Source organism: Gorilla gorilla, chromosome 13 (assembly GCF_029281585.2).
Source record: "Gorilla gorilla gorilla isolate KB3781 chromosome 13, NHGRI_mGorGor1-v2.1_pri, whole genome shotgun sequence".
In the NCBI taxonomy this organism is placed as follows: Eukaryota; Metazoa; Chordata; class Mammalia; order Primates; family Hominidae; genus Gorilla; species Gorilla gorilla.
In genome coordinates this window covers 128,077,400-128,091,289 of record NC_073237.2, presented here as the reverse complement: position 1 = coordinate 128,091,289, position 13,890 = coordinate 128,077,400, and the positions used below count along the sequence as shown (strand labels likewise).

General features: G+C 44.9%; 1 protein-coding gene across 5 annotated transcripts in view; it reads left to right on the top strand.

The window, feature by feature from the left end:
- The window catches only part of RAPGEF1 (Rap guanine nucleotide exchange factor 1), a 162,577-nt gene that overhangs the window by 27,067 nt on the left and 121,620 nt on the right, over positions 1 to 13,890 (top strand). The window contains exon 1 of one of the 5 annotated variants that reach the window (XM_031014614.3): positions 3,072 to 3,340. The exons of the other annotated variants lie outside the window; for them this stretch is intronic. Coding sequence (XP_030870474.1) covers positions 3,277 to 3,340 — 64 coding nt within the window. The 5' untranslated portion in view covers positions 3,072 to 3,276. Of the gene's footprint in view, positions 1 to 3,071; positions 3,341 to 13,890 lie in introns of those variants that run through there. 5 annotated transcript variants of the gene reach the window in all.

The window sequence follows — 13,890 nt, the reverse complement described above, 5'->3', positions numbered from 1 at the left end:
TGCAGAGGGGACGACTGTAAAAGACGCTTTCTGAGCTGGGGATTAGAGAGGAATTCTTAAGATTAGGTTATTCCGTTGCTCTCCCCCTCCCCCTACCCCTGAACAGTTCACATTGGAGTTGTTTTGGGGAAGCCATGATTGAGAAGTGGTTGGACCACAGGGTCCTCATTTCAAAGCTGTTCTCTCAGGGAAAAATGTCCAGTTCATTCTAAGGGTTCATTAGTATATTAGTTGTTTGGAACCTAGGATGCGTTTTTTCATAGAAACACCGTTACGAATGTGTTGGCCCCCGGCTGAGAAACGAGAGAGGGCACACCTGAGCCCAGGTTCTGTAACTGTGACCCATTGTTGTCTGTGTGCACAGGCGCCAGGAGGAGCTGCCCCAGACACGGCTCCTGACTTCAGGGGCTTCGCACTCCTGATAGGGAAGAAATTCCAGGGCCCGGAGTGGCCTGAGCTAAGGAGTGGGGAAGTGGAGGAAACAGCGCCCCCGCCGCCCATACCCTCTGACTCTTGCTAGGAGAGGAGAGTTTGTTTATGGATTAGAAACTCTGGTTAACGCATTCCAGGGGGTGGGGACAATCAGTGTGTGTATGTTGGGGATAATTCTCATTGGTTTATTCTGTCACCTATCCACCCATTTATTCAACAGAGAGTTATTAAGCACCTACTATGTGCCAGGTATTCTGCTGTGCAACTGTTAGTTTTCACTGGACCCCTCTGGCGTGGTGGGGGTTCCCTGTGCTTTATTCCAGTTTGTGACTGCAGTTTAATCTGGGGAGGAGCTTGCGGGCTCTGTGAGGGAAACAGGGAGCCTCTGCACCCATGCTCTTTCCTGCCACCTCATTGAAGACGGTGCGACAGACACATGCCGTTTGCTTTGCCAAGTTTGGACTCTCAGGCCGTGATTTTGCAAAAATGATCTCTGTATTGGTAGATCAATTATGAGGCCTTAAGATCTTGTAGAGATTTGGATTTTGGTTTTTGTCTGTTTTGCATAAATTGGAAAGATTATTTCCCCTTCCTTCAGAAAGGAAGGGCCTGGTGTAACACAGTGGCCCACTGCGCCCAGAAACTTAACAGAGCATTAAGTCCCTCTTAAACTTGGTCTCTCTGGTTCTGTGGGTCTTTTTTGGAATGTTGTCTCAAATTTTACTCCAGTTCTATACTTGCTCCCATTTTGTACCATCCAACTCTGTAAAATAAATTTACTTTGGTGCTTTTGACTAAATTGACCAAAGCCGGGTATCTGCCACCTAAGCTAATATATTTTCAGTCCACAGTTATAAAAGTGATGAAGGGCCGGGCGTGGTGCTCACGCCTGTAATCCCAGCACTTTGGGAGGCCGAGGTGGGCGGATCACTTGAGGTGAGGAGTTTGAGACCAGCCGGGCCAACGTGGCGGACCCTTCATCTCGACTAAAAATACACAAATTAGCTGGGCGTGGTGGCGCACACCTGTAATCCAGCTATTCAGGAGGCTGAGGCAAGAGAATCACTTGAGCTTAGGAAGCAGAGGTTGCAATGAGCTGAGATTGCACCACTACACTCCTGCCTGGGTGACAGAGTGAGACTCTGTCTCAAAAAAAAAAAAAAAAACTGATAATAGGCAGAGTGCAGTGGCTCACACCTGTAATCCCAGGACTTTGGGAGGCTGAGGCAGGAGGTTCACTTGAGAGCAGGAGTTTGAGACCAGCCTGAGCAACATAGGGAGACCCTGTCTCTACAAAAAAATTTAAAAATTAGCCAGGCGAGGTGGCATGCACCTGTAGTCCTAGCTTCTTTGGAGGCTGAGGGAGGAGGATTGCTTGGGCCGGGGAGGTTGAGGTTGCAGTGAGCCATGATTGCACCACTGCACGCCAGCTTGGGTGACACAGCAAGACCCTGACTCCAAAAAAAAAAGAAGTTAAATATTCACCAAGGACCTCCTGAGTGTCAGGCAGCATGCTACGTACTTCACAAATGTTCTCTTTTATTTGATTCTTATTACAGCTGAGGAGGTGAGACTGGAATTATGCCCAGTTAACAGATAAGGAAACTGAGGCTGCTGTGCTCAACTGGCAAAGCCAAGGGGAAGAGCTAGTATTTGCACCCAGGCTGGAGTGCAGTGGTGTGATCTCGGCTTACTGCAGCCTCCACCTCCCAGGTTCAAGTGATTCTCCTGCCTCAGCCTCCCAAGTAGCTGGGATTACAGCTTCGTCCCACCATGCCCGGCTAATTTTTGTATTGTTAGTAGCGACAGGGATTCACCATGTTGGCCAGTCTGGTTTTGAACTCCTGGCCTGAAGTGATCCACACACCTCAGCCTCCCAGAGTGCTGGGATTACAGGCGTGAGCCACCTCGCCCAGCTCAGAGCCTGCATTCTTACCCATATTATGCTGTGGGGATTCTTTAGGGGCTTTTATAACCTCAAACTCTGGAACTGAAATAAATGAAATCTTTTCATCCACCTCGACATTGTCTTCCTTTTTACCAAGAATATGTGATTGATTTCATTCCCTTCTTTTCTTCTAGAAAACCCTTTGTTCAGGATTTAGGTAGCGTAGCACTTTCTCCAGCAAAATTGTTCCCAAAGTGCAGTGGAAGTTTGGAGCTTGGGGTTATAAATTCTTAGCTGTATTTGTCCCCAAGGTGTTTTCTTCTTTGGAGACTGAGGTGTAGCAGTGTTTTGATGTTTTGTTTCGTTTTGTGTTTCCCTTGGAAACACAGCATTAGTGAAATCAGCTTGTTTTCTCTGACAGTACTTGTTACATGGTGCACACTGGTCTGAGCGTGGGACTCTGAAATAGAAGGCGTGGCATAAGGGTCTGTATGAAAATGTTTCTCCTGGCATGCCCCAGAATGGTTTATTTATGACTTTCAGCATTTTGATCACCTGATTCCCCATTTCTCCTGCGGAGAAAAGTGGTATTAAAAGTATTTGGACATAAAATTCATCTTGCAAGCCGCTGTTGTGCTGATGAGTAATAAAGTGTCAAAAGGATGCTGAGGAAAGAGCTTCTTAATATAGACCATGCCTGAGAGGCACCGGTAGGGCGATAACAAGCCCTTTCTTCTGATTTCCTCCCTGGGGCCAAAGGGATTTTGAAAGGCAGAAGGCAAAGACTGTTGAGAATGAGATTCCTCAGGCTTCCCTTGTGAGGCTGCCTGGGCTCTGCCGCTGGGTGGTTTGGGATGTCCAAGAGATGATCCCCTTTCAGCCAGTGACTCGGTCCTCAGTTGCTGCTCCGGAAAGACGCTGGGGCTGGGAAGGGCGCTGTGTCCTCTGGCTTTAAAATGGGCAATGCTATTGAAAAACAGAGGCCCTTGAAACGAAGTCATCTGTACCCCTGGAAACAAGGTAAGAAAGCCCTGGGCTTCCTTTCCAGGAAGAAGCAAGGAGGCAGTTTTCTCCGAGAGACTGGCCCAGCAGCAGAGCTGAAGTGCCTGGGGAATCACCTTCCAGAGCAGAAAGCACAGGTAGTCCAACATGATTTCAAGAAAATTCACAATTCTCCTGAGGAATAAGTTGATTCCTCTCTCAATATGATGGCTTGGTTTGGCTGAGAGTTTAGTTCAGCTCGAGATGTTTCATTTGGTGCAGTATGTGTCTGTTGAAAATTTTTATTTTTTTTGAAATGGAGTCTCGCTCTGTCGCCCAGGCTGGAGTGCAGTGGCATGATCTCGGCTCGCTGCAACCTCCGCCTCCCAGGTTCAAGCAATTCTCTGCCTCAGCCTCCTGAGTTGCTAGGATTACAGGCACCCGCCACCACGCCCAGCTGATTTTTGTATTTTTAGTACAGATGGAGTTTCACCATCTTGGCCAGGCTGGTCTTGAACTCCTGACCTCATGACCCACCTGTCTCAGCTTCCCAAAGTGCTGGGATTACAGGTGTGAGCCACCGCGCCTGGCCGAACATTTTTACTTTTTTAGAAATGTTCCAAGTCACCCAGGCACAGGGGCTCACGCCTGTAATCCCAGCACTTTGGGAGGCCAAGGTAGGCGGATCACTTGAGGTCAAGAGTTCGAGTCCAGCCTGGCCAACCTGGCGAAACCCCGTCTCTACTAATAATACAAAAATTAGCCAGGCGTGGTGGTGGGCACCTGTATTTCCAGCTACAGGCATAAGGCTGAGACAGGAGAATCGCTTAAACCCAGAATGTGGAGGTTACAGTAGCCGAGATTGCGCCACTGCACTCCAGCCTGGGTGACAGAATGAAACTGTCTCAAAAAAAAAAAAAAAGGAAAGAAAGAAAAAGAAATATCCCAGGTCAAAGCTTTGATATCTAGGAGTTTGAGGCTTTTGTGATATTTTTTGATTTAGAGAATATTATTAACAGCTTTTAAATATATAGCACTTCCAAAAGTTCCAAAGTACTTTCAAGGTACTTTCTGTAAAATCTTTCATTTATCCATCCTGGACACCCAGGAAGTGGGACAACAGCCTCTCTTAACACCTACTCTGTCTCTCTAGGGCTTGGGGTCATGTCAGCCTGAGGAGGAGGAAGTTGGCAGGGCCACAGAGCAGTGCAGTTGTACATTTGGAGCTCAGGGACCTTTAATAGTGTCTCAGTGCGGGACAGTCTGTTGACGCACTCAGCGGCCTTTTATCACAGTTATTGACCCAGGAGACCGGCCGGCTGGCAGGCATGCCAGAGATGACATATGCGAGACTTCACCAGGTCTTTGCCTCCTCTTGCCCGAAGTTGCGGTAGCATTTGATCAGTAGCAAGACAGTTTTTTCACAACTGCATATATGGGTGTGTTTATGAAAAGAAAACAAATAACTGGAAGAAAATGCATGGAAATATTAAGAGCAGTTGCTGTTTGTCAAATGATAGATCATTTTCTCTTAAAAAGAAAGTAGGTGGGATGCTAATTTACTGTCAGGTTCCAGCCCTTCTGACTTTCTGTGAGTCATTCTTTTGTCTAACATGTTACTTTGGAAAGGGTACTCCTTAGCAATCCTTGATTGGATCCTAGTTTGAACAAAACAGCTATTAAAGACATTGGGGGACAGTTCGGGAAATTTGAATATGAACTCCATGGTGGATTATAATGAGGAACTGTTGCTCATGTGATTATGTGTGAAACGGTGCTGAGTCATGTAGGAGTGTGTGCTTTTTTGAATAGTCATGCTGAAGTATTTAAGGGTGAAGAGTTATGCTATCTATAATTTACTCTCTAAAATCATAATCACTCTTTGATTTTCCCTGTATACACGTTAATAAATTTGTATGCCTTTTCTCCAATTAAAAAAATACTGTAATCCCAGCACTTTGGAAGGCCGAGGCAGGCAGATCACATGAGGCCAGGAGTTCAAGACCAGCCTGGACAACATGATAAAACCCCATCTCTACTAAAAATACAAAAATTAGCCAGGCGTGCTGGTGCACGTCTGTAATCCCAGCTACTCGGGAGGCTGAGGCACAAGAACTGCTTGAGCCCAGGAGGCGGAGGTTGTAGTGAGCTGAGGTCATGCCACTGCACTCCAGCCTGGGCAACAGAGAGAGACTCTGTCTCAAAAAAGAAAAAATCAAAATAAAAAAATAAACAGATTCAGCAAAATATACTGTATAAATAAATGGGGACCTAAGATAAGCAAAATGGGATAAGTTTAACAAGTGTTAGAGTCCAGGTCATCGATATATGAGGTTTGTTACACTTTCTTTCATGTATTTTTACACATTAAAATAAAGAACCTGTTCTGACTGTGTCATAGTACAGTGTCTTCAGAATGGGCCTTAGCAGACACCGGTATTTACTGAAGCAGACCAAGATGCGGTACTCTTCTGAATTCAGCACCGTGTGGGCTGGTGTCTCCAGCCAGCCAGGAGAAAATCAGCATTGATCCAACTACTTAAAAGCACCACTTTTAGAATACAAATTTAATATATTTACTTACATTTGGATTGTCTCTGGTTCTCCTTAGAAAACCATGAGTTAAAATGTCTGAAGATTTTCATTGGAAGCAGCTGGGTATACAGACAGACAGGTTTGATGTTTTATTTTGTGGTTTTGTTTAGTTGTGTTCAGTAATTTAAATGAGAAGAGTGGTAGGACCACTGTTGGTAGTAGGGATTTCAAGATCCACAGTGAATTGGAGATTAAAGAAGAGAACAGAGCAGTTCTGGTTTTTAAGCCTTCACAGGCCCCACTGACCAGGAGCACATCTTTGGCGCATAGGGTTTTGTTTGTTTGGGCTGATAGACCCGGGGACTGCGGTCCAAAGTCCATCTCAGAAGGAAAAGCCGTTTTTCATAGCGCATCGTGTCCTGCTGAAGAGCCGAAATAACAGGGATAGGGAGTGGTCCTTCACAGTTTGTCTTTTTCTTGAAAGGTTGCTTACGTTTTGGAAATGGGATTATAGAACAGTTTTTACGAACTGGAACTAAAGATTCCCAGGCACACTGGGTGCAGTGGCTCACACCTGTAATCCCAGCACTTTGGGAAGCTGAGGCAGGCGGATCACTTGAGTTCAGGAGTTCGAAACCAAGACCAGCCTGGGCAGCATGGCGAAACCCCATCTCTACCAAAAATACAAAAAATTAACCAGGCATGGTGGCGCGCGCAAGTAGTCCCAGCTACTCAGGAGGCTGAGGTGGGAGGATTGCTTGAACCTAGGAGGCAGAGGTTGCAGTGAGTCAAGATTGCACCATTGCACTCCAGCCTGGGTGACAGAGCAAAACCCCTGTTTCAAAAAAAAGAAGAATGTCAGGGCACCACCATGACCCTGATCTGCAGCCCACATTCAACGTGGTTGTGAAATCTTGGTGGGTAGATGATGGCCCCAAGTTCCAGGGCAAAGTAGCATGGTCTGTGTCTAGTTTAGGAACAAGTGAATGGGAATCCTGGGCATATCGTTATGTGGATTTGCTACAGGCAGTTGGGACAGACCAGGCGGCCCCTGATTTCTGCCCGGATTCCCCTGTGTTAGGAGCTCCGGAGAATAAGACTTTAACCAGAGCCAAAGATGATCATGATTAGGAAGGGCAGGCCCAGAGTGCATTCCAAAGGCAAATTTAAAGGAAACTGTTATCTGCCATTTAGATCATTTACGTGTGTTTCCATGTCCTACACCTGGGGAGTTGAAAAGCCGCAGAGGCAGAACACTAGTGTGAAAAACATGAGTCTTACAGCCTCCACCTGCTGTCACCCTACAGAGCATTTGATGCCTGCTAGAGAAGCTTCTCTAGTGATTTGAGACAGTGTGGGACACATACCCGATGAGGGGACCATTATACTGTCTGACTTATGGTTCTGGTTTTTATTTTTTGATAGCTCTCAGGACCAACCCCAAACAAGAAAATGTTTTTTACATTAATGGATGCTTCTCGTGGTCGAGAAATCGGACTCATTTGTATTACCGCAGTGAGTTCCAGCAGGCCCCAAACAGAAAAAAATAAGATGGGAAGTGGGACGAGGCAGTGGCTCAAGTGTGATCCTGAGAGTTCCAGCCAGAGCTGTGGCCCAGCCTGCTCTCTGACCTTGAACAGATGCATTTTCTAAGGCCAAATGCCCTCGCTTTCCTCGTCTACAGTGGCCTGTTCCAAGCGACTGCATCTTATTGTGTTATTTAATTTACATCCATGGTTTTTTTTATTATTATTATTGATCTGTTTACCACTTGATTGTAAACCACCTGAGGGCAGGCAGTCGCAGGGTTCATTGTTTTGTCCCCAGCACTTGCACGGTGCCTGGCACATGTGCCCTCTGTGAGTGCTCCCTGGCTGCAGTTTCCCCACTGGTATAAAGAAGGGTAGGCTTATGCAGGGCATGGTGGTTCCTGGTGCACAGTGCACAGTGGACGTGCAATAAATAGTAGTTACCAGTGCCAGCAGGTGTATTTGGGACTTGGAAGGTGGCAGGTGGTTATTTGGGACCTGGAAATGTTCATTCTTAGCCTTTAACTGCCCAAAGTAGTAACATTGGAGAATGAAAATAGGTACACCTTCCTCTATCCCACAGCAATTCTGAGTTTACAAACAGTAAATGTGTTGATGATTGTTCAATTGCAAATATTACTTCACAAAAGCCCCTCCTAAAGAATCAACATTTAGTTGTTGATTCATACAGCTGGAGGAAACTTTGAAATTTAGAGCTAAATTGAACTTCTCTGAAATAGGCTTATAATCCTGCCCTCCCAGAGGTAGGCAGGCAGGCAGGCACCCTGCCTGACTGGCTCCTTTCCTTCTTTCCTTTCCTTTCATTCCTTCCTTTCCTTTCTTTTTTTCCCTCTCTTTCGAAATGATTTGAAGAGTTGCTTACAGTGTTCATTTTGGCTCTCGGGAGTACAGCACTGACAGAAGTTTCCTTGGGAATTAAAAATTGCAGCAGTAATTGCAAATTGAATTGTTATCTCCTTCAAAAATCCCAGCAGCTCCAGGCCATACCAGCCTGGTAAATGGAAATGTTAATGATTTGCATGTTTGTACACAGTGTGGGTGTGAGCGAATGAAATTAACACCCTTAGTAGAAGAGCTGAGTATAAAAAGCTTCAGCCCACAGACCTTGGCAGATTGTGGGATTTGCTGTGCTGGAAGCAGATTGGCAGGCCCAGGTGGGGCTGGGGGCGGCAGGGGGTGAGTTAGGGATTTGCCTCAGTTTTGAATGCCAGTGGTTGCTCTGCCATAGGGGCAAATTAAGAAATGTTTGGATTCCAGCCAGCAAAGGTGTTTAGACTTGCCTCTGCACACTAGATAGCAAAGTAGCATCTGGGGCAGCTGGATGCCCGTGTGCCAGCTAATTAATATTCATCCGAAATGCACAAGGGCTGGGTGCTGCAATAACCACCGGCTCAGTGCCTTCTAGCTAATAAGTAAGGCAAGACAAATTACTGCACATTTCCAGGCCTGTTTCTTGATCTCTAAATGAGATAATAATAATGCGTACTTTGAAGGACTACCGTGAACACTAAATGGGATAATTCACATAAAGGGGTTATAGCCCTTAGCATACAGTGAGCATTTAATGAATATTAGTGATTCTTGTTATGCATTGCATAGTAAAGAGAACCCTGGATTTACCAGATCCATGGACATGGATTATCTGCCTGGCTTCATCCCAGTCACAATGGCTGTGTGAGTTTGGGTAATTCGCCACCTGTTTCCGTCTCTCAGCTTAAGGTATCACATGCCTGATGGTCTTGAAGGACCCCTTGCAGGCTGTGCATCAATGACCATCAGCAGTGTTCACTGCCTTTCATATGTGCTAGCTCCTGGAGCATTCAGTACCTGCTTAGACAGCATCGGTTTGGCTGAGCTGAGGGATCACAGGAGTGCTTTTTATGGTGTTGAATTTCTTTGAAAATTTCTTTAGAACTCTGGAGCCCAGGTGCCAGGGTGGAGTCTTTGTTCTCCCACTTTCTAGTTGGCTGACCTTCAGCAAGTTACTTAATTTCTGGGCCTCAATTTCCTCAATTTCCTCATCTGCAAATAGGGCCCACTTCATAGGATGTTGTGAGGATGAAGGAGTCTGTCTGTGCAAAGTGCTTAGGACAGTGCCTGGCGTGCAGTCAGTATCCAGTCAGTTTATTATTGTTATTACTTTTAGGCCACATACAGAGAAGTTACATTTAATTTTGGTTGAAATGATGTTACATTATTAAAGAAAAACATTGGAACAAACGGACAAAATGCAAACAAGAAAATGCATGTTGAGTGGCTAAGCCTAAGAGACATAAATGACCAGGCATGATGGCTCACACCTATAATCCCTGCACTTTGGAAGGCTGAGGTAGGAGGATCACTTGAGTTCAGGAGTTCAAGACCAGCCTGGACAACACAGTGAGACCGTGTCTACAAAAAATTTTAAAAAATAAAATTAACTGGGCGTGGTGGCACGCATGCAGTGGCATGGTGATGACTCACTGCAGCCTCTGCCTCCTGGGCTCAGGTGATCCTCCCCGCACTTCAGCCTGGGTGAACTGAGACCCTGTCTTAAAATGAATGAATGAGTGAATGACCTAAAACATAGTGAGGCGGCAAAAGTGTTAGTCTGTGCCATTATTTTTTTTCAGAGCGGCTGCACATGATGCATATTTTTCATAGAATTGTCGTCATATGCAAATAATTTTGCTTTTTTTCTTTTAATTTTATGCTTCTATGTGGTCTTAATAACTGCTATGACTATGACATTCCATCATGTTACTGTTCCATAACTTATGAAATCATTCACCTGCTGTTGAATATGAAAATTATTTCCACTTTTTACAGGTCAGGCAGCAGTAAGTAGCTTCATTAATATAGTTTTGTGATTCTGTTGGATGATGTCCTTAGGATAAGTTCCCAGTGTAAAGTTCCCAAGCCAGGAACATAGAAATAGCTTTAAGGATCTTGCCTTGTTGTTTTCCAAAAGTGATGCATTTTCATGAGTGATGTATAAATTTACCAGTTACTCTCAAGCACATCAGCACTGAATATTATTTTGAAATCGTTCCTCTTGTAAAACTTAAACTACACTTACAAACACCATTTTGATGAATTATCTGATGGCACGGGACTCAGAGAAAGGGTATGGGAAGTTCAAAAGCCATTATCGGTGTGAAGAATCCATTTTGTTATAAAATTTAATTTCCCACAGTCGTTTGCTTTGGGCTTGACTCAAATCTCATTCAAGTGCTGAGTTTCATAGAAAAGAGACATGAGGCTTTATTTAAGCGTACCCAATTACCATCACAACTTTTTGTCTTCTGCCTCCCGGAGAGCAATGATTATTAAATACTTGAGTTTCTTCACATGAAAGAGACAGAGTGAGCCCAGAAGTGTTGTTAACGTTGTTAATGTAATGCTTACTGTTAGGCAGCGTGACTAATGACCCAGCAATCCCTCTTCGCTGCTTCTGTAGAGAGCTAACCATTTCCCTAACTGCATATGGATGACAAGAGCATCAATTCAGTTGTTAGGAAAATAGATACATTAAACAGTTTGTTGGGAGGGTAGTTTGAATCAACTAGTGCAGAGCGTCAGGGCGTTGGAGTGAATAGAACGGACAAGGCCATTGGTTCATCAGTGAGGTTAGAGGCCATATTGGGATGTAGTCATAAACTGGTTCAGGGTAGGAGAGAAAGGTAAACAAAAGATTATTTAACAGGACTTTGGAATCACAGACGTCTTGAGCTAGAAGAGAAGAGTAAAAATCTCAAATTATTCCCTAATTTTGCCAATGAAGAAATTGAGGCTTCTAGAAGTGAAGTAACTTGTCTGAAGCCCTGCAGCTAGAGTGTGGCTTTGTGTCTCCTAAGTTAGGATAGCAATATAACAGTGATATAATAACGCATGTAATAATATAAAACCATGCAACATACTGTATATGTTATGATTTTATATTTACATGTTACAGAATATTCAATACATTGTATATGTAATCCATTATGTATTGTATCATATATAACATATGATGCAATAATATATGTAACAATGATACAATAATAACATATTGGGATACAGTATTACAATAATGCCAGTGGCTTCCTATTTGCCAGGCATGGCACTGAAAGGTCTGCGTATATTAGGAGCTTCCATTTGGGAGCAGTTGACATGTAACTAAAGTGTCCTGGAAATTGGTTTTTTCTTAAGTGAAAGATCAGATGTTGGAAAGGGAAACCCTAAGTGTGACAGAATTTTTCTCATGAGAAGTATGGGTGTAGTTTTGGGTGTGGGTAAGAAAAGGGAAGGAAACTTCATTCTGTCATCAGATACCTCCAAATTTAGAACAATATCTATCCGTAGCCATTGGTTTTCGGATATGCTTTACCCTGGGAACGTGCGTAAAATACATTTCCGTGTTTGGCTATTTCTTTCCCAGCTGCATAGAGGGTGTCACCATTATTTTAGATAATAGCCATGGCCAGTGGCCACTTTAATCACTTTTCCAATCACTTTTCACTGATTGCTTCTAAGGCACTTGATTTCAGATGTCACTTTTTGCTGAAATACCTGGGTAACTGTTTCAGGGGGCCTTGTGGACTACCGAGGAGTTTGCCTCCAGGGGTTGGTAAACTTCTAAAAGTGCCAAGTCATGAATATTTTATGCTTTGCAGGCCCAAGAAGCAAAATTAAGACTATTATGTAGATACCCATAAAACCATTTAAAGTGAAATCATTTAAAAATATGAAAACCATTCTTCACTTGCAGGCTTTATCAACAAGCAGCCTCCTGTTTGACTGGGGTTGCTCAGCGAGCCTTCTGGCTTCTCCGGCACACACACATTCAGGTCTCCATCTATGCAAATGGAGACCTCCTTCTTCTCACCACTGTAATAAGGAGAAAACAGACAGTGGAAGGTTTGTAGAACCTCATGATTGACTATAGAGGCTTTCAGCATTTTTCCTTTACTATTAAATGGGACACTGTACTAAAAAAATTCTATTGTTTCTATATTTGTTCATTTATTGATTGGATGTTCATTCATCCAACAAATGTTTATTGAACAGGTCCTATGTCTCCACTGTTCCAGGCACGGGGGATACCTAATGAGGAAAATAAGACATCTCTGCCCTCTGGAGCTTTTAGTTTACATATGAACAAGTATAATATGTAGGCTTTTGGATGACAGGTATCATATAGAGGAGCCAGAGAAGGGGACAGGATGGCCGGGGGAAGAGGGTTGTTAGTTTTACGTGTGATGGAAAGGGAGAGTGATCAGAAATAAGGAGCAGAAGCCTGTGTGTTGCAGATGTCTGGGCAGGCGCGCTCCGGAAAAGGAAGAGGTGGCGCAGAGGCCCTGACCTGGGAATGTGTGACTAGGGCGGAGGCTGGAGACCCATGGCAGATGAAGCCAGGCCTTGAGATGACTGTAAGGACTTGGAAGGGAGAGCCAGTGGGATTTACTGAGGGATTGAGTATGGGGTGCAAGAGAGAAAGAGTAGTCTAGGACGACCCCCAGTGGTTTTGTCCTGAGCATCGGAAGGTTGACTTTCGAAGCAGGAGAGCTTCAGTGGCACAGATTGTGGGGGATGAGATCTACAAGGAGGTGGCCATTAGGCCATTAAAATCTGGAGTATAAAAATCTGGAGTTCAGAAAAGAAGTGTAGGTCTTTTTGAGAGTTGTTGACATAAAGATGGTGTTTAAAGCTATGAGACTGGGTGAGATACCAGCAAGTAAGTCAGAGAAGAGCAGGGGCCAAAGCCTGAGCCCCAGAGCACTCCAGCATTAGGAGGTGGAGGAGATGAGGGAGCACCAGCAGAAACCTCGAAAGACCTTCCAGGAAGGTAGGGGGAAAGCAGGAGACTGGTGTTCAGAAGCCAACTGCAGAAAGTGTTCCTGAGGAGGAGGCAGAGAGGGGGCTTCGGTGACACATGATGCTGACTGGGTCAAGTCCCGTGAGGACCAAGACTTGGCCTTGGCATTCAGTAACATAGTGGTCACTGGAGACCTTGACAAGAGGTGTCAGTGGGGCCAGGCGCAGTGCCTCATGCCTGTAATCCCAGCACTTTGGGAGGCCGAGGCGGGCGGATCACCTAAGGTCGGGAGTTTGAGACCAGCTTGACCAACGTGGAGAAACCCTGTCTTTAGTAAAATACAAAATTAGCCAGGCATGGTGGCACATGCCTGTAATCCCAGCTATTCAGGAGGCTGAGGCAGGAGAATCACTTGAACCTGGGAGGCAGAGGTTGCAGTGAGCCAAGATCACGCCATTGCACTCCAGCCTGGGCAACAAGAGCAAAACTGCACCTCAGGAAAAAAAAAAAAAGTGTCAGTGGAGTGTTGGGTGTGAAAGTGTCAAAGAATGAGCAGAGGAGAATTGGCCACAGGGAGCATGGGCGTTCTTGGAGTTTTGCTGAAAGCGGGAGTGAAGACACAAGGTGGTAGTTGTTAAGGGTATTGCGGTCAAGGGAAAGTTTTTTCATAAAGGGTGAAATAATGGCAAGGTTGAATGCTGATGGGAATGACCTGGTAGAGATGGAAA